At 45.5% G+C, this 25790-nt stretch overlaps 2 protein-coding genes across 5 annotated transcripts in view; one reads left to right on the forward strand and one right to left on the reverse strand.

The window, feature by feature from the left end:
• The window catches only part of TMEM11 (transmembrane protein 11), a 17122-nt gene extending 13429 nt beyond the window's left edge, over positions 1-3693 (forward strand). For both annotated transcript variants that reach the window (XM_075011195.1, XM_075011197.1), the window contains one exon: positions 858-3693. The gene's annotated coding sequence lies outside the window, so the exon portion shown is untranslated. The remainder of the gene's footprint in view (positions 1-857) is intronic.
• DHRS7B (dehydrogenase/reductase 7B) lies at positions 3508-24168 on the reverse strand. Of its 3 annotated transcripts, none has more exons than XM_075011192.1 (7): positions 23972-24168; positions 12968-13143; positions 11182-11297; positions 9118-9328; positions 7696-7788; positions 5910-6062; positions 3508-4963 (listed from the first exon to the last, which is right to left on the reverse strand). In XM_075011192.1, exons 2-7 carry the CDS (start codon positions 13116-13118, stop codon positions 4758-4760), a joined length of 930 nt encoding a protein of 309 aa, XP_074867293.1. In that variant the 5' UTR covers positions 13119-13143; positions 23972-24168; the 3' UTR covers positions 3508-4757. The 3 variants fall into 3 exon arrangements, with proteins under 3 accessions (XP_074867293.1, XP_074867295.1, XP_074867294.1); XM_075011194.1 differs by lacking the exon at positions 23972-24168 and adding an exon at positions 19170-19188; XM_075011193.1 differs by lacking the exon at positions 23972-24168 and adding an exon at positions 17349-17449.
• Between the last annotated feature and the right edge of the window lie 1622 nt (positions 24169-25790).

Raw genomic sequence — 25790 nt, forward strand, 5'->3', positions numbered from 1 at the left:
CTACCTCCATCCCAGGCTAAAAGTAGCTGAGATGTCAGAGCTGTTTTATTTATAGCAACAATCAGCAGCTGCCTGTGCTTTTCAGTAGGGGGAGGGGAAGGAATAAGTGCACCCAGCCTAGGATTGTGCTTTTTTCTGGTTCATTTCTCAAGTCTTGCCTTAATCAAAGTCATCTGGAATGTACCAGTTGGCAGATGGGCTCTAGCTGGCGTGGATTCCTGCTACTGCAGAAGCCAGAATATTTCTGCGGTGCGGTCCTTTAGCAGTGGTATACAAAGAAGAGATTCCTGCTTGACAGGGAGGACTGGCAACACCATTCATTTCCTTTGAATGCTAAGTAACCTGAAGTGTTGCCTGTTAGGCTGTGGCCATGCTAGCCCCTCCTTTTGGAGGGATTATGGTAATTTAGCACTTTGGCAGATGTTAACGATGTGCTGCCATGAATATAGTCTCATTGGCATAATGGCAGGCAATTGCGTTTCAAAAGGCAATGTGTCTATTCGTGGCAGTGCCTCATTAATATAACGGCAAGCACGCTTTCAAAATGTGATTGCCTGCCATTATGTTAACGAGGCACTTTATATTCATGGCAGCACCTCATTAACATCTGCTGAAGTGCCACATTATTATAGTCCCTCCAAAAAGGAGGGGCTAGTGTGGCCATTGCCTTAGTGTTGTTCCTTCCCTTGCCCAGGAACTAAACCCTACTAGATTCTTGCTATGTGCATCTGTATCAGCTGATGTTTAATGATTAATAAAATAGGTCAAAGGGTACTTTTTTTTTATTACAAGCTGAAATGTGACCAGGCAATTGGATCTACTTGCTACAGTGAGAAACTCTTCCATTTTTTTTGCAGTAACTGAAAGCTGTCAGTGCAGCCAAGACAGGAGGACCTATGGAAAAACCTCACTTGACCTCTGTATTGCAGAGAAGGTCAGTGACAAGGAAAGCCAGCAACATGGAGATTGCTCTTTAATCACAAGAGAAGTGTGCAGGAATGAAGGCAGGATCCAGCTCAGGTGAATGCAGAGATTCCCCATGGGGTGCTAAAAATTGATTCTTCCTGTACTAAGTTCTCCCTAAGCAGAAGCAGACTTTAGATTTAAGCTCTTGCTATGGAAGGGGCAGGTGTGGGGAAGACAAAATGCTGCACAATGGAATGTGTAGGGAGAAACAGCCCAGAATTCCCACTAGCATTTCATAACCTGAGAACGATTTGGACAAAAATGCAGCACTGTCCCCTGGCTGGCAGGGAATTTTGTACCATGTGAAAGCCACTGAGTGAAAGGAGCAGTGGTGTGTGCCTGAGACAGTCTGTTCTGATCTACCCTGTAATGGGATTATCAACACTAGGAGACACTGCAGAACCTGAGCCTTAGGATAAGTGAGGGTATGTCTACACTTAGAGGAAGATTGACTCACTGGCAGTTGATCTTCTGGGGTTCGATTTAGTGCGCCTGGGGGAACGACTAAATTGAACTGTCATGGCACTACTGCTGACTGTGGTACTCCTGACAGTCATGCGGAGTAAGGGAAGTTGACAGTTTCTCTTGTCAACCTCCAGCTGCATAGACTGCAGCAAAAATCATTTTAGATAAATCAACTCCAGTTATGCAAGTCCCATAGCTGGATTTGTGTATCTCAAACTGATTTTCACCTCCTAGTGTAGACCTGGCCTCAGTTGGTTCATGTTCTCTTCCCCTGCTCCCCACCCCTGTTTCAGATCCATTCAGTTAAGGGTGAAGGGATGTAAGGGATTCAGCCAAGGGAAGCCAGAAGATAAAAACAAATGCAGAGCACATTCCATGACCTGCACCATGGAATGAGTTGTGCAGGTAGCCATCTCCTAGAATACATCCCAGCAAAGCTCTGCACCAGCCCTGCTTTACAAGATCTACACACTAGCCTTTGTGTAAAGCTTGTAAACCTTGTGTGTGTGTGTTTCTCCTCTGGCAGCGATTAGGATCCCTACAGGGCAACCCCCAAGATAAACATTTCAGCCCTTACAGCTGCCTGGCCTCGATGCCCGCAGGTGGGTGCGCAACTGCCATACAGGTACTTTCAATATCAACAAACTTTATGACAGAAAGGAAAAGGTTTTACAAATAAGATGCAGAATCCCAGCTGGCTGCTACAGAGAGATTTCTGTAAATACATTTACCTCATTGTATGGTGCTAGATCTATTTCATCATCAGAGAACCTTCCCACCTGCCTTGTGTGATGGGCCACCATACCTAGCTGTGTGATGATCCTGGAGCATGGTAATTTGACAGATTACTCTTCTTGGTTGGTTGGTGCTACTACTAGGGCTGAGGATGGTGGAGGTGGGAAAGGTTAGTAAGCACTGCTGTAGTCCACTAACAGTTCAAGGAGCCAGGTAAGTTAAATGACAGTTAAAACTAGAACTAGATAAAACACTTCAACTGTAGGAAGCAGTGTTCCCTATCAGCTGGGTGTTTGTACAGCCACCCAGGAGCAATTCAAAGGCTGCCCGGCTGATTAGCAGAATGCCCACAAGGTTTTGTATTTCTAGGGGTGGTGCACATACCTCAAACACCAAAAAATTATTCTGCACATGGATGGAAAAGATTAGCGGGACCATTGGTAGGTATGACAACTGAAGCTAGCAAACGAAACAAGTTCTGCTTGGTAGCAGGGAAGCTGCCCTTCCACCAGAAAAAACAGTTAAGTATAATGCCTCAGATTTAAGTCTGAGCTGGGAGAACCCTCAGCTTTAGTGCCCCAGAATGCTTCCATTAGCTGTAACATCAGCCCCTGAGATTCGGCACAAGACATCTGTGATAGCCAGCCAGCCCAGGAGTTGTAATGTTTATCCTACACTAACAGCTCATCAATGTAATGCTGTGGTGGACAACCTGCAGCCCATCAGGGTTGTGTGTGCTCCATGAGACATTTTATCATGGCTCACATACAGGGTTGCCAGATTCTGCTTATCTCCATCAGTTTTTTTTGTACCAGTACTACTAAAGTGACATGTACAAAACAAGGGAAGGTGAAGTGAGAAACATGCTAAATGCACAAAACTGTGCTCCCTCTGCAGCCAGTCAAAGCACTGCTAAGGTTCTACAGACACCCCACAAATTCAAGCAGTTAGCAAAACTACCTGAGCCTGAAGACAACTGTCTTGGTTACTAGAGTGGGAATAAGGAAGGATGCTTGTGCTGTCCACTTGCTAGCCTACATTGCCCAATGCTGCTGTAAGGCTTTCAAGGGCAGAGCTCACCCCAGAGTAGAAGCAGTGCAGTGCTCTAAGATGAAAGCCTGGAGCATGACTGAGGGGAAATCCTTCAACTTTATAAACTTGCTCTTGCCTGAACAGAGGCTGGAGGTGGCTACTCTACAAGACAGGCTGAGACTAAGATGTCTAGTACTAAATCTCATCTTGACTCCCCTGTGATAGCACTGAATAGGAATGGCCCCACATTAGCTTCACTGTCCTTGTCTGAAGTTTGCTGTGGCACAGAACACTTCACTTCCAACCCTGTAGCGATAAGCATACAACTTTTATTTCCTTCATTTGAGGTGCACATACAGGCAAAAATGGTAAAGTGTGCAGAAATGGAGACAGGAGAAGTAGAGGACATGGGCCAACAGTGGACTAGATGGGTGGATTTACTTGGTTTCTGCTATCAGTGTGTTTGCTTGTTTCAAAAAAAAAAAAAAAAGCAAAGCAAAGGGGGCCAACTTCCCTGCTTGCTGCCCTATCAAACAAATGAAAAATTGACCACCACTCACCCCACAGTGGCATACAGATTTTAACAGTCACAGTGATAACCAGTGTTTGAAAAGGCAGGAAAGTTCTACTCTGTCGGTGTGGGAGACACTCTTAGACACAGTAAAAGTAGAAGAACAATAGATAGTGTCCTCCCGCTGGAGCCTCACTGCTGAAGTCAGTGAGCAGGATACTGCCTCCACTCTGCATTTGATGGTGCTAGGCCCCAGGTCAAAATTAATGGCTTTAAATCACTAAAACCATGGGGCTATCACCCCATTAGCTGCACCTACAGGTTTGCACTGCACCCCTTTGAGCAGATCACAGCCAGCACCTTACTCTAGATGCACAGCAGAACAATGCCCTGCACCAATGTGCTCCAGAACCAAATGCTGCACTGACAGTCTCGTCTTTCCAGAGATACTTTAGGAAAAGGTTAATACAAAAGCTGATCTGAGGCTAGGGCTTCACTTGTCACTTGTGAGCCACCTGATACAGATTTCCAGGGTGTGATTCTTAACACAGCCCTGGGCATTGTTTAAAAAGCAGCACAGAACAATTAATTTTGACTTAAATTGAGTGATGCTGTGTACGAAGGACTAGGGGACCCTTCTGACTCATGGGGTACCTTCTGGATTAGAGGTGTAGCCTCAGCTATGGAGATCTCTGGCCTGAGGACTGCAGTTCACTGGGAGCATGGAGTGGGGAAAGTTAACATTGCTCTGCCTGGGCTTGGCTTTAGCCAGCACTGGTTCCTACTCTCTACAGAGGGAGTAAAGAGTTGGAATGGTTCTGTGCAGGTATCCTCCCCTGCCACTTTAGCAAGTTCACCTGTAGCAGAGGGGAGCTATCTTTTGGTGAGCCTGCGGCTCTGTTTTCTGGCACGTGAACCTGGGATCTGCAAGAAACTTTCAACTCTGCCCACAATGGTAAAGTGCAACCTTGTACGTTTGTTTCTTGAAGTGACAATGCCAGAGTTTGCTTCCTTTCCCCAGGCAATGCCTGGGGGAGCTGAGCTCTGATTAAGAGTCCTTTGCTTTCCTCTCCTTTCTTGCTCTAGATGCCATAAAGGTGAAGAAGAGTCTAGGGGACAAAGTTCGCAGGTAAACAGCCAGGGAGGGCAGTAAGCCAGCAACGATCACCTCTTTCTTCTTCTGCCCCACTGCATTGAGAACCACCTGTGCCACCTGTGTAGCTGTTCTGCCTTCACTGGTGTTCTTGTCCATCACTATAAAAAGAGCAAAGGTGAAATCAGGATGGACAGCAGCAGGTAAGCACTCCATTCTGATGGGTTAGTGCCCCAGCAAAGCTGAGCTCAGATAGTGTTTTGTTGTCTGGGAAATTACTACTTTTAAACCAATTTCAGGTGGTTTTGTTGGGAGCCCAAGTTTGGAGTGATAGCTGAGCTTGCATCTGTAGACAGGCTCCACCCAGATCCCCAGGCCAATGCTCAGCATAGTCCTCCAGAGGCACTATTAAGCATTTTAATTCAGTTATGGAGGGAGGTGCCAATGTTTCACTTGCTGCCATTTAACTGCATAAATGCCAGGTGAATGGCTGGCTGAAGCAAGGGAGAGAGAATTTCCACAGTCCCCAAAGCTTTGAACACAAATCTGAGCTCATTTCCCTTCTTCCCTCTCCGCTTTGTTGTACATTCTTTGTATCCCAGGAAGAAACAGAGATACAAGGTGTGGATAAGGTAATATTTTTTTAATCTGCAGAAGGTGGTCCAATAAAAATTACCTTGCCTCTCCCATGTCCTGGGACCAATATGGCTACAGCAACTCTATAAGAAACACTATCAATTAACCTTGTTTCAAACTGGTGTGGAGTATCAGAATTGGTTTCTTAAAAATGCCAGCTCATATGTCCCATATAAAGCCCTTGAGGTCTTTATAATCCCAAAATAGCAATTTCTGCTTTGCAAACCATCTCAGCTTTTATGCTACTCCTTGGAGACCATCCCCCCAGCCTTACAGCCAACATCCAAAGCCTTTTCTGGAGGCAAACCCCATTCCCCAAATTCCTGAAGCCAATACAACTCTTTGGTAGAGGCCTGCTAATGCAATCTTGCAAGATGGAGATCTGACCAATTGCTGGGGTGCCAGAACATTGAGAGTAGTTTGTTACAGGAAATAAGCTCACTTATTTACTGAGCACAGGTCAATCCTCACCTCCATAGCGAGATCCATCCGCAGTTACAGCATTGACAGAAAGATTTGTCTGAATATAGCCAGGGCTCACAACAGTCACATCAATTTCATACTGTTCCATCTCTGCTCGCAGGCAGTCAAAAAAGGCTTGGGTGGCATGCTTGGAGGCAGCGTCTGCAAAACACAACTTGGGCATGCAGTCAGAGGGAAAAGGGACAGGGGTTAGGCTAATTATTTTTTCACCTGTAACCCACTGGTCACCCTTTTGCAGCACACTGCAATACTGTGTTGCTTTATATAAGAAGTGAGGAACAGCCACGCTCAGTGAAAGTCAGGGATTTTCAAAAAGCAAAATGTAATTACCCTCCTTGGAAGCTGGCCAGGATACAGGGCTTAATATCAGGCATGGGCAGAAGGCCCTGGAACAATCAATGTTGCCTCTTTTGTTAAGAGATGAGTTCTGCACGGAAGAGCAACTGAGGAAATACAGAGTTGAGATAGAACAGAAATATAATTCCCAACAGCAGGGCCTGCTTGGAAAAGGCGTAGAACAGGTTCAGGGAATAGCTTCTTTAAAAACCTAGTCACACAGCAAGGTGGGAGCAGAGACAAGTCATGCAACCCAGGGCAGGGTTTGTTCACCTCTTTTCCATGCATCTCTTCTACCTGAAATTAAGTCACTGCCCAAAGTCTCTCTTCCTAGTCCAATAGGAACACCCTAATCCTCCTCCATCAAGAAATCCGCAAGACTAGATAATTGGAATCTTTTCTCCCCTACTTCAGCCCATATTCAGGCTCTCATGGCCTGTTGCTCTTACATGGTATCTAAAAATCTATAAACCCTTCACCACCCCAGCTTCTAGAGCCAGGGTCCACACCTGGATCAGACAAATCAGCTACTTCAGCTCCCACATCTCATCTTTTTCTTCCCCAATCTAATCTGTCCAAAACATCACCATTATCGTCTTCCTCTTCTGCTGCTCTGACCAAGTCACAACACCATCTTGAAACTGTTCATTGGTTTCCCCTCTCCTTTGCTATGAAACAAGCTCCTTCCATACTAGACTCTACAATTCCATTCATTCCATCTTACAACCAGTGTGTGCATTCCTCTTTATTCTCTGTTCCCTTTTCTCTCTGATTTGTACCTTCTTTCCATCCCATGTTCTATGCTTGAAATGGTCTCCAATTTCCCATGGACCAAACATTCTCCTCTCCTTTCAAATACCCATTTCTTTGAGGTTTCCTATGCTAATATTTTCACGGATGGCTCTTCTCTTGAGTCTGAACTATTACCCTTATTTGTCCAAATTTGACTGCAGGCTCCTCCTGTCAAAGACCATATCTGTATATGCATTTTGGGTAAGGCAGTGTACAATTTACTGTAGTTTAAGAAACACATGCTTCTGTGTTCCCAGGATCCTTACACCCATGCAGAACTGTCACCTAGCAACTAGGAAAAGAGCATGGCTAAATGGCAACAAAATTATGGAGCTAAATCCCAGTAACTGAAGTTTACAGGGGTTCCCGTGCATTAGCATTGAAAGAGGCCATGAAGTTTTCATGGTACGAAAGGAGACCCTCACCTGCCCTCCTATGAGGATTTTAGAGAACAGCTTCAGTGTTATGTAGATTAAGACTTGTGATCAAGGCTCCCCTCCCCTGAACACTTCTGACCACTGTGTCAAAGGGTGGAGATTGCATTGAGAACATTGCAGAGCTCACTGCATTCCATGCATAGTGCCTGCTCTGCAGATGGGAGGAGTAGACTGGACTCTTATTTCCTATGCTGTACAGAGCTACTTACATGCTGATCTGAAGGGAATGCTTATTTTGCCTTGAACGCTGCTGATCACCACAATGTGGCCTTGTCGTCTTTTGATCATGGAGGGGAGAAGTGCTAAAGTAGAGAGAGAGGAGAGTCATTCAGAAGAATAATAACTGCTGTTACTGCTACTCACAGTGTTCATAAGAACAGTGCTGCTATGAAAGAAGGGGTCAGCTAAGATCTGGTGATCCAATTTAGGAGCAGAGGAAGGAGACACTGACTCACAAGATGTTCACGTTAAAATGAAAGCCCCTCATTTACTGTAGTCACATGCTGGAAGATCCTGAATTGCCAGCAAGACTTGAAACAGCAACTCTATAGCCTCCATATTAAGCAATGTCAAGAAGGTCTATCCTCTACTGGTTCTTCTCTTCCCCACCCCAAATCTTCCAGCTGCACTTGAGATGGAAATAGTACAGGCAACCTCCACCATGCACTATTCTACACGCTCAATGACTCAGATACTGATCTCTTTGGAGTCAAAAGGTTTGGGTGAATCATGATTGTCACCTGAACACTAACTGCAGCTTCAGCTAGTGTAGCAAACCAGGCTTTGTAGTTTAAGCTGCATTCTCTGGGATTGTACAATGGAAAGACGGGAGAATAATGCATCTTGTGAAACATCTACTAAACTCGAATCAGGGGAGGTTTGAAGAGTAAGATAGATAGCCCTTACCAAATATGCGTGCAGATCGAAAGCAGTGGGCCCTGATTTTGGTCACCAAGCACTACCACAATACACACACGCCCCACCGGCATAAGGTCAAGGGTAAGCCAAAGCAACTAAGTTTACAGGAGACAAGCCTTGCTGACCCATCTAAACTTTGGACAACACTAGGTGAGACTGGAGGGCTTACAATCAACAGCAAAAGGGGCAGTATGCACCAGCCAGAAACAAGGACATTACTGGGGAGGAGAGGCAAGTCACCTCTGTGTACAGAAAGATACGTTAGAAAGGACTCTCTCTTTAATCCTCCATGGCTTGGCAGAAGGCAACTCCTCTCCAAAGTGCTAAATGGGGCTTTTGCTCTTGGTTTCAATATTTCTAAACTTACGTGAGGTAACAGCTTCCCAGATGAATCCCAGTTTTGCTGTCTACATAGAAAAGTTTCCTAACCAAACTAAATAAAATAGGGCTGTCCACCAGGGATACACAAATGATATGGGGATGCAACCATTATGGAAGAAACTCTTCTAGTGCAAGGGCCTCAGACTTGAGAGAACAAAGAAAGTTCAGAAGGTCTTTTTTGAAATATCTGAACAGAACTAAGAATGGGGTGGCAGTGTAAAGCAGAAAGCAATTAAGACAGCTAGAGGGGCAAGAACAAGGGCCAGTCCCAGACTAAAGACCTAAGCAACAGCCCAGCTTGAATGCATGAGGAAGGGTTAAGTGGCATGTACCTTTTGTAAATGCTATAGGACCAAAGTAGTTGGTTTCCATCACTTTCTTGTCCACATCCATCCCTGTGTCCAATATTGTGCCGCGGTAACTGATCCCTGCATTGTTGATCAGTATGTCCACGTGACCCACACTCTTCAGGATCTCTTCAGCAGCACTTATGACCATTTTAGTGTCAGAGAGGTCAAAGATCATAGTGTGAGGTTTGTGCATCTGTGAACAAACTATGTGTTAGCAAAAGGCTGCTTCTGGGCTCCTGACCCTTCTGGCTATTCAGTCCCATTTCTCAGGTAGCAATTGCAAAGAAGAATAATGTACCTTTAAAGCTGAAAAGGCAGGAGCACCCAATCTTTGTCCCTTCAGATGCTACAGTGGCTACTTGCAAGGAGCCCACAATCATCAACACAGCAAACGGCCATTTCCTTTGGTATGGACTAAAGAGATTACATATCCCTGCATGCAAATGTTCCATCCTGAGCCACAAGGCCTTGTGCTCAAATGTGAAGAACCGCATGCTGGGGCCATGTCAACCTCAGATCACATTTCCATGGCATTGAGCAATAACACGGATGTTATATTATTGGGCATCGCTAAGTTTAGGAAAAAATTGCTTGAACACAGAGAGCTGCTTTTTCCCTTTATTCCATCCCATGCTACAAGCTACAACCAATCACAGCTGGTTGGGCTAACCCCCTAATGATCTAATTGTTACTATGACAATAAACAGATCTATCACCACGACAACCCAATACACAACAACTGAGACTGAGGCTTGGTAAATGAAACAACAAACTCCCACTATTGCAACTCTTTTGGGTAATGTTGATTCTGAAACACTGAGGCCTAAGTATTACTAGTATAGAGGGTGGGTGACACTGGCTACATCTTAGAATTGTGCAGTCCTCACTGGGCCACCTCTTGATTTTCCCATCACTGGAAGTAACAAGGTAATGAAGTGATGTGGAGATTTATTTTTACAATACCTTGTCCTATGGAAGGCTGTTGGGAAAAGTCCACTCTTCGCTACCCACATCCTCCAAGCAGTCCCATCCTTAAGCTACTGGGGATTGGACCCACAGTAAACAGGCAAGACTTTACAAACTTGAATCTCCCTTAACGTTAGGGAAGGCTTTGTGGTGATGTGAAGAGTGGAAGTAGTAAAGACAAAGAGCTATTTAATGAAGAAACTGAAATAGCACTATTATCTGGACAAAGAGCACAGCAGATGCTTAGAGTTAGATGCTTAGATGCTCATGTTGCTTAGAGTTAGGGAAGTAGGTGTCAGAAAGCCTGGGGACACCATACACACACCCCCTCAAATGTATCCTGCTTTGTTTGGGGAGTGAGGGAGGTGTGTGTTGATAAGCTATAGGGAGGTAAAGCAACACAGAAGTGAGACCCTTTGCTGTATTTTTGCACTCAGTGAAGGAACAGGTGAGGGAGAGGATTAAAGGGCAGCTTTAAGTCACCTCTGCTGCTCTAAGTTGTGCTAACTTGTAACAGCCTTCTCTAGGCCAATAAACCCGTATGGAATAGCTGGAGTGCACTGCACTTTGGCCTGCCCGAACACCAGCTGTCAGGCAGAGAGTGTGCAAGTGCAGTTTCCTGGAATCCCTCTCGCTTTCCTATTTTATATAACAAAAGATTAACACAAGTCGGATATGGTCAAAGAGTCCCAGCCCATTCTGTTATCCTGGGATCATACTTGCACTACTATGAACCTTCAGGTGGCAACATATGATCCTTTTATCCAACCAATTTTATACGTAGAGATCAAAAATTAAATTAAAGTCAGTTAAGTTACTCTGCCAGGCAAACAGGTCTACGCCATGCATGCCTGAACTTGGTTTAAGTCAAGTCATGGATCTCTTTTAAGATGGGTGACTCATGTATATTTTCTGCAAGACAGGACACCTCACTAGATGATGCTCCCATACACGCAGCAAAATCTGCTGATAATTGCAGGATTGCAATTTGCTCATTCAACAGCCAACAAGAAACTCTGCATATCCTGTAATGGCAGGAACAGCTATACGAGCACCAGGCCTTTCTCCCCTTACACTTACATTTTTTGAGTGACTGGCCTTGGCAGAGAGCTCTTGCACCAGTTCTTGCAGTCTCTCACCATTTCTGCCACAGAGCACCAGCCTGGAACCAGCTGCGTGGAAAGCTTTTGCACATTCTTTGGAAGAAGGGGATAAAAGAAGAGCAGATGTGTTACTGCAAGAACAGATTTTGTATCTGGTTTATAGCTGGACACATGCATGAAAAAGTCCAACAGCATGGGTTAGAGATGGCCATATTAATCCTGTAACCAAATCCTCTCACAAACATGCCAAGAGACTTAAATCTCCAGCACGACGCATTTTCTTTATGCCACAATTTCTAAGAGAAAAGCTTTTTTTATTGTTCAAGTAGTCTTATTTTTTCATCTTTTGTCTGGAAAGCCAGGCTGACTCAGAGGCACGAGAGTGAACAGAAAGGCCTTGGAGTAAGAAAGAAGCTCTGTCTTTTAGAAACACTGCAGGGGAGGAGAAAGGAGGCTAAGCAGCCAGCCACTTTAGCCAGAGAAGGCTCTGGTCCTTTTCACAACGGACATCAATCAAAGCCTTCCAAGAGAAATCTCGCCTTTGATGTTTTGTCCCATTTGACATCAGTTAGGCAGTTAGTTGGTGTGTTGTGGTCACTCTTCAGTCTGATGTTACTGTCATCTTATGTTCCCCAGATGTATGTTTTAAAGCTAGGGACAACAGGTATAGTAAGGTCTATAGTCAGGGGATAAATCCAGACCACCAGCCCCAGAAGGTCTTTTAGAAATGGTCTGTGCCACAGTGCTTGATGTAACTGCACCCGTAAGATTTCACAGCCCCCATGAGGTCACCCCGCTTAGGTCTCGGGCGTCTATGGAATCATAGAACACTCTCCCTATAGACCAGGGATTTAAGCTGCAGTTTCTCTGGCAATTCTTTGTAATCTTTCCAGCAGGGTTGACTTTAGTTCCGACGTGCAGTCCTGTTCTCTCAGTGACAGTGGCAAAGCTAACCAGGGACCTGCTAGCCTTCATAAAGCAAAGTATTCAGAACAGCAGCATTTCAGAGAAGACAAATCTTATCCAACTAATATACACGTCTAACTTACCAAGGGTCACCCACCTTCCACCCAGAGACACTGGCAGCTTTGAAAGTAGGGCTTTCAAATTTGCAGGTCATCCCTGGCAGGAACAATTGCACAATCCGATTGAAGAGTCCTGGTAACCTGGGGGGCTGTCCATTACCATTCCCCAAGCCCTGCCCCTTCCTGCCATCTTCCCACCCTCTATCCTCCATGATGGGGAGTGTGGGAATATCCCCAACTGCTGCTCCCATACCAACCCCTTCCCCACCCAGTTGTCCCTAAAGAGGAGGATGGGGTGCCATGGAGGGGTGTGAGAGGATGGGATGACGGCAGGAAGGGGTGGAGCTTGGGGAATGGTAAGAGACAGCCTCTCTCCCAGGCTGGATTATGCAATTTCTCAAGCCGGGGTGGCCTGTGGGCCTGAAATTTGAGATCTGATTTTAAAATATGTCAGCACCTGCAAGAGCTCTAAATGTACATACACAACCAGTAAAGACCTTTCTAATAAGCGGCGGTGTATTGGTCTACACAGAAGTGCGTCTTTTGGGTGGCTGTGACTGGTTCGGTTGTGCAGCTACTCCTGTTGCCTCTCCAAGATGCAAAGGCACAGAAACGTTCTGCTCCATGCTGTACCATGTTCACAAGGGAGTAGCTCTGAACAAACAATTCTTCCCTCACACCCCTCTGCACCTCATGCTCCTGTTCTCTCTCCACTTCTCAGTGTACTTGGAAACCCACCTTTCCCGAGGCCAGAGGTAGCTCCAGTGATCACCACCACTGCATCCTGGAGATAGGCTCGCATCCTGATTCGCTGCAGCAGCCTGAAGAGGGCGAAGATCCCCAGGCTGCCGAGAAGCAGTGGGATAATGGCTGTGAAAGTGAGATCCATGAGCTTCCCTTTAGGAATGTTCTTCCTAAAGCCACAAAATTAAAACAAACAAGCATTTCACAGAAAAGCTAGGAGGAGCCTGAAACCTGTTGGTGACCCTTTAGGACATTAACCAAAGAAAGAAGCTGACACACCCACTCTTTGCCAACCACCCCAGCCCTCTCCAGCACACAACACCCAGTTTTCGTGCAGACACATTCAGGGAAATGCTCAAATTGTGCACAAAGTTGGTAGTATCACGTAAATGCCTGTTTTAAACAAATAAATGCCAATTTCAACATCAACAGCTTAGTTTCGGACATCTTAAGGTACTATATTACAAAGTTAAGCTGACAGATTCCATTTGCAACAGTCCCCTCTGTATTTTATGTTTTTGTTCACTTTCTGCATTTATTTTCTTGTGCATTCCACAGTTGAACCAAATGCTCCCTAGGGCTGGGAAGTGTCTGCACATCTCTGGTGCTGTAAAAACATCTTTGATTTTTCTATTGCATCTATCTCCACAATAGCACAATGCTGACCATAATAGACAAATGCCTATAAGTTATTTCAGGTGAATATAAGCCAATCCACCTTGTGGGATGGAAGGGTACCTGAGCTGCTGGCTACTCTGCAAGATTTTCTAAAATATTTAATTGACTGGAGGAAAAAATAAATATGCAAACATGTCCAAATCATTGTAACTTATGTGTGTAGCTTTTTTTAGGATTCAATAATAAAAAGAATATACAATGGTCTCTGCTCTTCACTGCAGCAGTTTTCAACCCTTCCGGACTACTGTGCCCCTTTCAAGGGTCTGATACATCCTGTGTACCCCAAGTTTCATCTCACTAAAACTACTTGCCTACAAAAATCAGACTCAAAAATACAAATGTCACAGTGCACTTCTTGAGAAAGTGCTGACTTTCTCATTGTCTAAAAATTTTAGTTTGTACAGACTTTACCCTACTTTTATGTAAAACTACACAGGTGCCTCGATGAGTTGATATACCCGCCAGAAGATCCCCTGGTAGAGAACTACTGCTTTACTAGACCTAAACAGAACAGAAATACAAATGAGGCACTTTGCATGTGGTTTTTTTTTTGTTTTTTTTTTTTGGGGGGGGGGGTTACCTGGATGGGGAGATGGATATGGAGTCAGTGGGGCCAGGGGCAAAGGGACACTGGGAAAAGCAGTGGTGGTCAGAGATAATGGGATGTGGACAGGGCCTGTCACGGTATAGGGAATGGAGCCTGAAGCTCTGTGGCTTGTCATCTGTCACCCCAGGGCTGAAACCTGACTCCATTGCCCCAGAGAAGGCCTGCCAGCTCCTCCAGCTTTTGTCTCTCTAGAACTGGGTCAGGTGCAACCACTCCTGGTGGCACCACGGGAGGGGCTGCTGCTTTGCTCTCCACGCTCCCCCAATCAGTGCCCAGAACATTGTTGTGGCAAGAAAAGCCCCTGATGGCCTCATGCATTCACATTTGAGAAATACTGGTCTGTACAGCAATGCAACAGCCCCACAGCCCAAGCCCCATGAGCCCAAGTCAGCTGGCATAGGCCAGCCATGGATTTTTTTTTAATATACCGACCTACCCATAGAGAGCAAGAGGAGGCCACAGTCCAGAATCTGAGTGTGAAACTGTGAGGCAAGAGCCCTGGCACTGATCCTTTATTTGGAACACATTATTGCAGGCTCGATATTCAGCTCCCATTTAGGCATCTAATCTGTTTTCACTTGGACCTCGTCACTTCATTGAACGTGCCCAGAAAGGAGCAGAGCTATTCTAAAGTCTGGTCCTTAACCTCCTTGCTTTCATTTCCCTATACGTACAGTGGGGATGTAATACCTTTTAATCAACTTTTGTAACCAAATTGTACTCCAGGATAGGGATCATTCCTGTGCAGAGACCAAGTTCATGCTGATTAGAATTACTACTTCACCAGGTTGTTCGAGGGATCAGTCATTTGGTTTACTGACCAAAAAAATAATTGCTTTTTAATTCCATTGAACATCCCCTTGTTTTCCCATTCTGAAAGGGGTTACATGAGTCCGACACACCTTTTCTGTACACCAAACTTTTTCCGAAGACTCACAGAACACTAGAACTGGAAGGGACCCTGAGTGGTCATCGAGTCCAGTCCCCTGCAATAATGGCAAGACCAAGCACCATCTAGATCATCATTGACCGACGTTTATGTAGCCTGTTCTTGAATATCTCTAAGGATGGAGATTCCACAATCTCCTTAGGAAATTTATTCCAGTGCTTCACAACCCTGAAACGTTAGGAATGTTTTCCTGATGTCCAACCTAAAGCTCCCTCGCTGCAATTTAAGCTAGGGATGTAAAATCCTGTTTAATTAGTTAACTGGTTAAGTGTTCAGTTTAACTCGTTAACTGATTAAATGGCGGGGACAGCGACTGGGGGTACCACTCCCGTCCAGACAGACGGGGTGTCCCTGCCTACAGTGCACTGGACCAGGGCTGCTTTGGCTGCGCTGGGGAGCCCCAGCCTGCCGCACTCCATGTATGCACCTGCTGCAGATGAGAGCTGCTCTGGCTGAGCTGAAGTGCCCCTGCCCACGCTGCACCTGGAGCTGCTATGGACGAGGCTGCTCCAGCCAGGCTAGAGTGCCCCCTGCCCACAGCAGGCCCAACATAAGGCTGAAGCAGCAGCCACCAGTTAATCATCAGCAGTAAACCTCATCCGTTTAGGGTGAATCTTACTGGTTAACCATTAACATCCCTAATTTAAGCCCATTGCTTCTTGTCCTACTCTCAGAGATGAAGGAGAATATTTTCCCTCCTCCTAATAACAGCCTTTTAGATACTTGAGATCTATTACCATGTTCCCTCTCAGTCTTCTCTTTTCCAAACTAAATAAACCTAATTCTTTCAATTGTGCCTCAGAGGTCATGTTCTCTAGACCTTTAATCATTTTGGTTGCCCTTCCGTGGACCTTCTCCAATTTCTCCACATCCTTCTTGACATGTGGTGCCCAGGATTGAATGCCATACCTTTCCTCACATATCACTTTTTATTCATCTCTATAAACCAGGTAGTTGTGGCTTTTTAATTTCCCAATCTGGATGCCTTTGTATATCCCTAATGATTTTTATTTCCCTCTTTCTATAATTTCCATATTGCACATGAGGAAACCAGAAAAATGACCTAATCACCACCTCAAGAGTGAACTAGCTGCACAATCAGCAGGACTGATTTTACAACTTCCAGTCTAATGTTCTAGTCGTGGGGTAACTCTCCTCCCACAAACGGAGAGAGGGGAAAGGATGGAAGAAGGAACTGATGAACTAGGGGGGATGCCAATGATCAAAGATACTTACCTGACTAGGAAGGCTTGCCAGCCATGGGACTCAGAGGATGGAATTGGAATAGAACTCTATAAATAACAGTCCCAGGAAAAAGAAAGTCCCAACTCACAGATTTATAGAATACTATAACTGGAAGGGACCTCAAGAAGTCATCAAGTCCAGTTCCCTGCCCTCATGGCAGGACCAACCACCATCTATATCATCCCTGTTGGATATTTATCTAACCTATTCTTAAATATCTTCAATGATGGAGATTCTACAATCACCCTATGCAATTTATTCCAGCCTTGAAACCTCAAGACAGAAACCAGGGACAACATTATCTCGAAGAGTTGTAAGCAAAGGAAAGATTTGCTAACATACCTCAGAGCTATATCTCTAAGACCTGCTCCAATTTCAGGATCAATTTACAGATAAATGGACCTTACTCATTATTGTAACTTGTATAACTGAACAGCTTAATATGGATGTCACTGCAACAGTACATAGGGAACTGCAATGCCAACACGTCATGCCATAGACTTCTGTTTATGTTCACAAACACACTTCAAACCCTTTTTTGCTCCAGTGTGAACTAAGTACATCTCACTGGCAGTGCTGGAATAGTCCAGCAGTTTGGAAAGCTTCACTATGGATAAGAGTTGCAGCAGTGACAGACACTGAAAGGATTAACCAGACAAGAGGATGGAAAAAAAAAAACAAGGGCATCAGCAAGTATCTCCATTCCTCGGTCACGTGGCTTGCATATGCGTGGCTCCCAGCAATGCTGTTTCCTTCACTTGTGGTTTTTAAGAATCCATTTAAAGCAAAAGACAGCACCAACAGAAAATGGATAAGTAAAAAACTACAAACCACCTTGCAACCATCCGCGCCCGAGGAACAACCGTCTCGGATTCCATGGTCAACAGAGAAAATACCTTAGTCCACTGTGGCTCTCTTGGTGCTGGAAGACAGTTTGCCCAAAGTAAACATGGCACCAGGTTACTGTATTCCATTCGCCGTTCTACAGTCTATTTTTCTATAAGGAGAGCAAAGGTCCTACATTCAATCAAGAACATCACCAGGGATCAACAGCACCAGTGGAATTTAAAACCTTTAAATAATTGCCCAGAAGCCCAGAAAATTACTTAGGAAAATACGGACAGTAATGCCTGGCCGATGGCCCACCATTCAGGACATCTTTGGAGTGATTCGAGGAGAGAATAGCTACTCTCCTGGCCCTGTAGGGTTGGAAACTCCAGGGAATGTTTCACTGACTAGTCACAACTTGAATAGAAAACCCTATCCTACCTTGCTTTCCAGTTAATAGCATATCCTGTGGAGTATCAGAAGGACCCTGCTTAGACCCTCAAGGGGGTGTATAGAAGTAGTTTAACTGACAGCTAGTAGGAGTTAACTGCCTGATGGGAAAGGATTTCAGCAGTTCATGAAAGGCAAGAATACCTCTCACCTTGGATCCAACTTTAGCTCCTACTAAAGTCAACAGAATTCCCTTCTAATAGGAGACAAATTTAGCCCTTATTTGTTGTTTCCAGCCTCAGAACAATGACCTGCTGCGAGAGTTTAGATACAGATGGACATTGACTGATAATGTGGAGGCAGACCCGGGCTCAGATGAACATCCAGAGAAACCACAGGATTCAGTTCAGGGTGTGCTCTCATTTCTTAAGCAGGTTACTATCATTTTCACAGAATACAGCATCTTTGCTGACACAGCAGGGTATCAGAATATGACCTGCTCAGGTGTTTTTAGGTTTATTTGCTGGAAGGAAAGGCTAGTTGTGAGCTGCAGAAGGAATGCAGGCCAGGAATCAACAAGGACTTTATCCACAGCCACAAAATGTCAAGCTGTAATACTCATAATGTTGGGGGAAGAAGGTCAGAAGGCCTAAAGCCTGATAAAATTTCAGAGTAGCTAAAAGAATCTCAGGAAGAGATCTGAGGAGGCAGCCCATGTATCAACCCTGTTGGTTAATTTAAGATGCAATGGGCATCCCCCAGGTTCCCAGCTTTAAAATTCAAGATCCCACCATCTCCATTCCAAGACGTAGCAAGTCATATCCAAAAGTAGGAAAACACTATCTTTTCCTGCCAGCTAAAAGGAAGGTGTCAGATGACACCAAATTATCTGGAGAAGCGGGAACTCCAAGCTCATAATGGACATAAATCACTGATCACAATTCCCAGCTCCTCAAATTCCTCCTCTCCCCACTTCCAAAAGCACAGAACACACGAATTACAGGAGAGGGGAAAGGACGTAGAAAAAGGGTCAAATAAAAACTGTAACAAATATAAACTACTGGGAACCTGTCAACAAAATTAAATAGTAAAACACTGATCACATCCACACATGCAAATAATTTCCCCCCTACTCAAAGCAAAACAAACAAATGGTATGAAAAGCCCTTAAAAGTCAAAAGGAGTCAGACGGGCTTGGCTCACAAGTACAGGAAAGCACCAAAGCAGCAGAGACAGGTTAAAGTAGCAAGTGGCTCCATGAGAAACTGCAAACTCTAGACAGTTATATAGTGAAGAACTGTTTAGTCACCCAGAATTATATTGTCCTTTACATGAGAAATAGTAGCAATGATGAGGGTATTTTTCGAAAGCAAAGGAATGAATAAATAAAACAAAAAGAGAGAAGAGCCCCAATGCAGGAGAGTGACTGTGCTGGATGAAGTGCAGCTGCATGCTGTGGTAATGCCTGTCTTTGGTCTGAAGAAAGTACAGTCTCCTACCTTTGAAAAGAGCTCCCTTGCCAGTCATGGCTCCCTGTGATAGTGTCTCCCTCTGGGCTGTTGAAATGGGGCAGACAGATCTAAATTGGGAATTGGCGGAGGGCCAAGCAGCCACTCACTCCATCACTGGCAGGAATGGCCAAGAACAGCCTCGAGCAACAGACCTCAGGAACACTGTCTGTGACCTTGGAGATGTGAGGGTCAATTAGGTCCCCTGCTTATACAGATGCAGAGAGGAATTAGGGGATTAAAACAAACAAATATCTATGGAGAAAGAGCAACTGAATTTCTTAAAGTTGGTACTGACACAGCTGAACTGAACAGCTACCAGGAAGAATAATTAATCTGATGTACTTTGCAGGGCCAAGGAAGGACTGAAATCTCTGCAAAGTAGAGGGAGTATGTTTCATACACAGTTCAGGTCTCCTGTGGGAGTAGAGACCCTGAAATTTAATCACACTACATGTCAAAAACAAAACCCTCTTCTCTCTCCATTCTGGTGAAATCCCAGTGTCTTAAGTGCTTGACCAAGAGCTTTTATGTTTCATAATAATCTATTGAACTAACCATTTTGGAGAGGAATTAAAATCACAGCTAAATAAGACTAAAGAAATAGGTGGAAACATCGCCTAGTAGACTGTTAGAATGATCTCTCAAAAACTGAAGAGCAATTTTAGTTGGTTACAAACTCAGAACTTCCATGTGACCATATGAGAGTTCTCTGCAAATTAAAGAATGAGCCTTGATTCCCAATCTGATTTTAACGAGACATTTAACAGTGAAGTGATTAAATGTGTCTTGTAGTGCAGGGTTGGGGAACCCCCAGCCCACAGACTTGATCCAGACCCCAGCTTGTCCAGATCTGGCCCCTGAGGCTCAGGGCTCCTCTCCCCAGAATCCAGCCTGTGGTGGGTAGAGGGTGTGGAGCCCCAAGCCTTGCAGGCCAGAGTCAGACAAGCTGGGGGCGGGGCGGATCCATCCCATAGGCTTTGCCTAGTGGGGGAGGAAGTGACTTTGGGCTTCATGCCCACCACCATTCCAGGCTCCACTGCTGTTGCTCCTCCACTCCCCTCCACCGGGGGAAAAGCAGCATAGCGCTGCCTGGAGAGAAGTTTCCCCCACCACTCTGACTGGCCAGAATTCTGGTCAATCAACAGTGAGATGGTGCCTGTTAGCAGGGGAGAAAATCCTCTCCAGGAAGCTTCTCTCGGTGTCACCATTCCCCCAACTAGGAGGGGCAGCAGCAGCACATGAAAGTATACTCCCCACACCCCGCTCCTGCAACCCCTCCTGCCCAGACCTCCGCCCTCAGCCTGTTGCTGTACCTTCTCTCCCTCCCACCCAGACCTCCCATGCCCACCCTGCTCCTGCCTCCCCCTCCTGTGCAGATCTCCTCACTTCCAACCGACTCCTGAACCTCCCCACTGTTGCCCGCAGCCCACTGCTGCACCTCACCTCCCACCCAGATACCCCACCCCAGCCCACTCCTACACTCTCCATCACACCCATCCCTACCCCACCAGACACAAATGGGCAGGACAAGAAGTATGAAAAGGACATGAAGTATGAAAAACAGGACCTGCAGCTCAGATGTCTCCTGCTGAGGACTGAGCCTAATAGCGCGGAGAACCTTACATTGAGCTATCAGGATTGCAGTTAGAGTACCCTGGGGAGACAAAGGACAACCCCAGACAACGTGTATACTACAAGGGAAGCTGAGGAAGTAGCTCTGAGATACCAGGTGATAGTCTGGCTATTATGTTGCCTGAATCCAGGTCAGTGTGTTTTTTGGTTGGATCTCCATTAACTCAACGATGGAAATCACCTCCACAGTTTGGGGCCAGGGATGGCACCAAGTGGAGCAGAGTAGGCCTGTGTCCTCCTACTGCTTGTTACTGATTTCACCCCTGGGGTGGCAGTCTTCCACCTTAGGCCAAGAGGCCTGTATTTGTCCTGGCTGTGGCAGACACCAGACTGTTTAGGATTGGAGTCCGTAGACTGTTTGGTTCTCAGACCCTGCCTACAGGACCACGGCCTTAGAAACTGCTAATTCTTGCTTTGCTAAGGACCTGAGAGTGAGGAGGCAAAGCCTCCTTTCAAGACTGATGGGGAGTGACAGCCATGCACTCCTACACATATAAGCAAGTTAAATAACTTATTGAAAAACAGTAGTTTGCACATATCTAACACCAGTATCAGAGAGATAGCTGTGTTCATCTGTATCTTCGAGAGCAAAAAGAAGTCCTGTGGCACCTTACAGACTACCAGATATTTTGGAGCATAAGCTTTTGTGGCAAAGACCCACTTCATCAGATGCATTCCAGAGAAAACTGATTAACCGAAAATAATGTGAAAATTATTCAGAGTCAATCCACCATCATTAAAACTTCTAAGGTGGCATTTTGTGACCATTCAACAAAACTCACCAACATGAGACATTAATTTAGGACAGAAATTGAAGACTTTTGTATCCAACTGAAATGCAGAGGGAATTTAAAGAGAAAGAATGCAATAACACCAGTTGAAATTTAACCACAACATGCTGGCCAGCTCTCTTACAAAGAGTGCCCTGGATGCTCTAAGAACCTCAAGAGTAAGGATCTTGGATATGAGTTTTACTGCACAGAGTGGAACACAGTGGAAAGTAATAATAAATCATTGGAGCTGGGCTTTTTATTTTTAAAAGAACAAAGTTGTATTTGTTTGAGGCTTGAGTTTTTGCACATTTATCTGAACAAACTTCCCATCTTGCAGACATTACTGCAAACAGTATCTCAAGTCAAACATGTATTTCAATGGAAACGTCACTGTGTTGTATATGATTTGACATGTCATCATCATACAGTACAGTGAGCTCTATGTGAGACAGAGAGGGGCAAAAAAGGAATGTTTTCAGCATTGCCATGACCACTGGATTGGGAGTTCAGGAAATATTCTTAATCTCACTAATATTAAACCACCTTCACTTGATCATATAACTTTGCTTCTAAATCTCACTTTCTAAACCGTCTTCTAAGGTGCAAGGGGTAATGAACAAGCTAAAACACTGACAAACAGAAGAGAAGAGATTCAAAAATCAAGAAGACTATCTTACTAAAAATTGTCAGACAAAACACCATCTGAAATATTTTCAGGAAATTAAACTATGTCCAATTTCACCCTCCTCCTGGTTTCATTAAGTTACAAATAGCAGATGTAATAACAGTGAAAGGTATTGGCGTAAGACCCTGGACTTATCTTTATTCACAGACTAAGAAATAGCACGGACAGCAGTGAGGCAATTTCCTTCCCTCCTTACAACTGTCTTACCTGCCTTCCTGTCCTCTATGGACCACAATGATTGGTAGTTCAGTTTGTAAAACTCATTCAGCAAAGAGGGTATGAACAGAAACTACCAACAAAGGTGCCAACTGTGATTTTCTGATGTCAACAGGTATCCACTAGGTCATACACAAAGACTCGGCCTGTAGTAGAAAAGGTTTTCCAGTATAGCTTTACTAGCAAACTGTACTAACAGAGACACAGCTTTCACTGACAAGTGTTTTTACTGCAGTCTGTCTTTAGTTTTACTGCACTCTTAGCTTAGTTTTGTTCCCCAAGTGAAATAAACTGTACCAGCAAACACATTTTTGTGTCGGCATAATGGCATTTAAACTAAAAATTCTGCCAGCACACAAATGTAAAAAAAAAAAAAAATAATGCAATCAGCCACTCTCTCAAACTGAGATTTCTATAGCAGCATAAGTTTCCAGTGTAGATCTAGCTTGAGATGCAACTTTAGTTCATATCAGCTACTGAACAGACATCAGACAGCAACGACTTTTGGCTGCAACTACTGATTTGGGATGGATTTGATTTGGCAACTTGTAGGTGAAAATGTTCCTTATTCCATTGTCCAATACTATACTTTCTTAACCACCATCTATTATATCAGTAGCCATGCTAGTCTGTAGCTGCAGAAACAAGAAGAAATCCTATGGCATTTTACAGACTAACAGATTTTATTGGAGCATAAGCTTTAGTGGGCAAAGGCCCACTTCATCAGTTGCATCTGACAAAGTGGGTCTTTGCCCATGAAAGCCTATACTAAAAAAAATCTGCTATTCTGCAAGGTGCCACAGGACTTCCTTTTATTTATTAATAGCAAACTGACTCTCTTAAGGGTAGATAGCTCGGTGGTTTGTGCATTAGCCTGCTAAACCCAGGGTTGTGAGCTCAATCCTTGAGGGGGCTCTAGGGCAAATAGATTTAAAAATAATAATAACCTGTCAGGGATGTGTTACAGCAACGAAGGGTCGTGTGGCACCTTATAGACTAACAGAAAAGTTTTGAGCATGGGCTTTCATGAGCACAGACTCACTTCATCTTATGCTCAAAACTTTTCTGTTAGTCTATAAGGTGCCACAGGACCCTTCGTTGCTGTTACAGATCCAGACTAACATGGCTACCCCTCCAATACCTGTCAGGGATGGTGATTAGTCCTGCTGCGAGGGCAGGGGACTGGACTCGATGACCTGTCATGGTCCCTTCCAGCTCTATGAGAAAGGGATATATCCAGATAAGCATCTCCTGTAACTAAGGAACTGGTCACCCCACTTACTCCTATGGGAGAGTCAAGTACCTTGCAGAATTAGCCTTTCTCACGTTACGTGTGGTGACAGAACAAGTCGGTCCCCTGAATCCCACTCTGAGAAGAAACACCAATAAGACTGGCCAGTGGCCACCTCCATTTCCCAACACACCGGTCCTCCGGTTTCCCTCCAGAGCCGCCCCGCCCCCGCTGCCCGCCCTTCCGTCCTTACCGTGGCCTTGACGCAACTCGGTTCCTACACAGAGCCTCATCTGGCCCCACGACCTCACCTTGCCCTGCGGGGGCGGCACTCCACTTCCCACCCAACCTGGCTACCCCGGTCACCCTGGCCCCTCCGCCGGAAGTGGCCGGGAGCCTTCGGCCGACCAATGAACGAGCTCCTCACTCCGTTACGTCACCAGGAGCGGGTATTGCCGCCATTGGGCCCGGAGCGGGCGGTTAAAGGATGGGACCAGCCGCTCCGGACGTACCTACCTTCCGTCTGGGAAGCGTCAGCCCCTGCATGGGGTTCCGCCCCGAGACAAGCCTGGCTGGGTCCCAAAGCTCCCGAGTGCGGGGCGGGAGGGGGCGCTACCTGTGCCCGTATATTACCTACGCCCGGGACGGGGCTGGGCCAGTGTTACAAGGGCGGGGGGGGGGGGGGGCGTCTCTTGGCAGCTGGGCAGCCTCTGCCTAGGCCTTTCTGCCCAACTCCAGCTTCTTCTGCTGCTGCAAGGCACAGGCAGCCACTGGCCTTGGGGCCCTCCCCAGGTGAGGGATGTAAAGCCACGGAGCCAGCAATGGGGCAGTGGTGCCTCCCCAGATGGGGCCCGGGGTAGGAAGGGAGAAAAATGGCAATGATTTGAGAGGTGGAGTAGGCCCTGTGTCTGCCCCTGGTCACCCTGAATCACAGCCAGTGGAGATGCACGCTAGCCTCGCCCACCCAGCCCCCAGAGGTTACTCTGGGTAGGGGAACTCAGCAGCTAGTGAGGGAGAAGTGTGGCAATGGTGGCATTACAGAGTGTGGAAATGATGCTACGGCTGCTGTGGGGATATATAATTATCCAAACAAATCCACATCTTCAAATCTCCATGGAGGCTGGATGCTGATTCAGTATATGTTTTGGATGATGAATCCTTCATTGGAGCAGACTCTCGTCTTGTATTCAGATGGTATCACTGTGTTATGTATAAAATAGAGAATCTGAGTGTAGTGTATATTTGAACCAGTGGTGTTGGAACAATTTTGGTAATGGGGGGTGTGGGTATTGAAAGTCACTGAACAAAACCCTGAACCCTGTATATGATGGAAATAGGTCTACTATATTTAAAAAAACACACACACACCCTTGAAAGGGAATGTATCTTTACTAGTAGCTACAACGGGAGTTAGTAACCCTTCCAAGACAAGAGTGCTGAAAACCTTTTGACCTCTATGTATGGTCCACGTGCTGGTGATATTTTTCAAAGTCACTAATAGTCCTACTTACAACAGTTTCATTGATAAATACATTAAGATGCAGAGCTTTAACAGAGGTGCTTGGTTAGCTGGTCTTTTGTTAATCCACAGGCAGCATGGCTTTGAGCAAGCTCCTGGCTGCATGGAGGAAGAGGGGCAGGGCTGAGCTCCCACTTCACATGCCAATGAAAATTGGCTTGCGTGCCAATTTTGGCATATGTGCTAGGGTTTACTGACCTCTGATCTACCAACTCATATTGTATTAATGTGTTATATATGACACATTAATACAACATGGGTGTGTCCACACTAGCCTGCTACTTCAAAGTAGCCAGCACATCGAAATAGCACGCATTGCATCTACACGTGCCGTGTGCTACTTCAACGTTGAAATCGACATTAGGCGGCGAGACATCGAAATCGCTATTCCCATCCAAAGATGGGAATAGCACCCTACTTTGACGTTGAATGTCTAAGTAGGGCGTGTATAGACGATCCGCGTCCTGCTACTTCGAAATAGCAGGGTCCGCCATGGCGGCCGTCAGCTGAGGGGTTGAGAGACACTCTGTCCAGCCCCTGCGGGGCTCTGTGG

Source organism: Carettochelys insculpta, chromosome 16 (assembly GCF_033958435.1).
Source record: "Carettochelys insculpta isolate YL-2023 chromosome 16, ASM3395843v1, whole genome shotgun sequence".
NCBI classification, from domain to species: Eukaryota; Metazoa; Chordata; order Testudines; family Carettochelyidae; genus Carettochelys; species Carettochelys insculpta.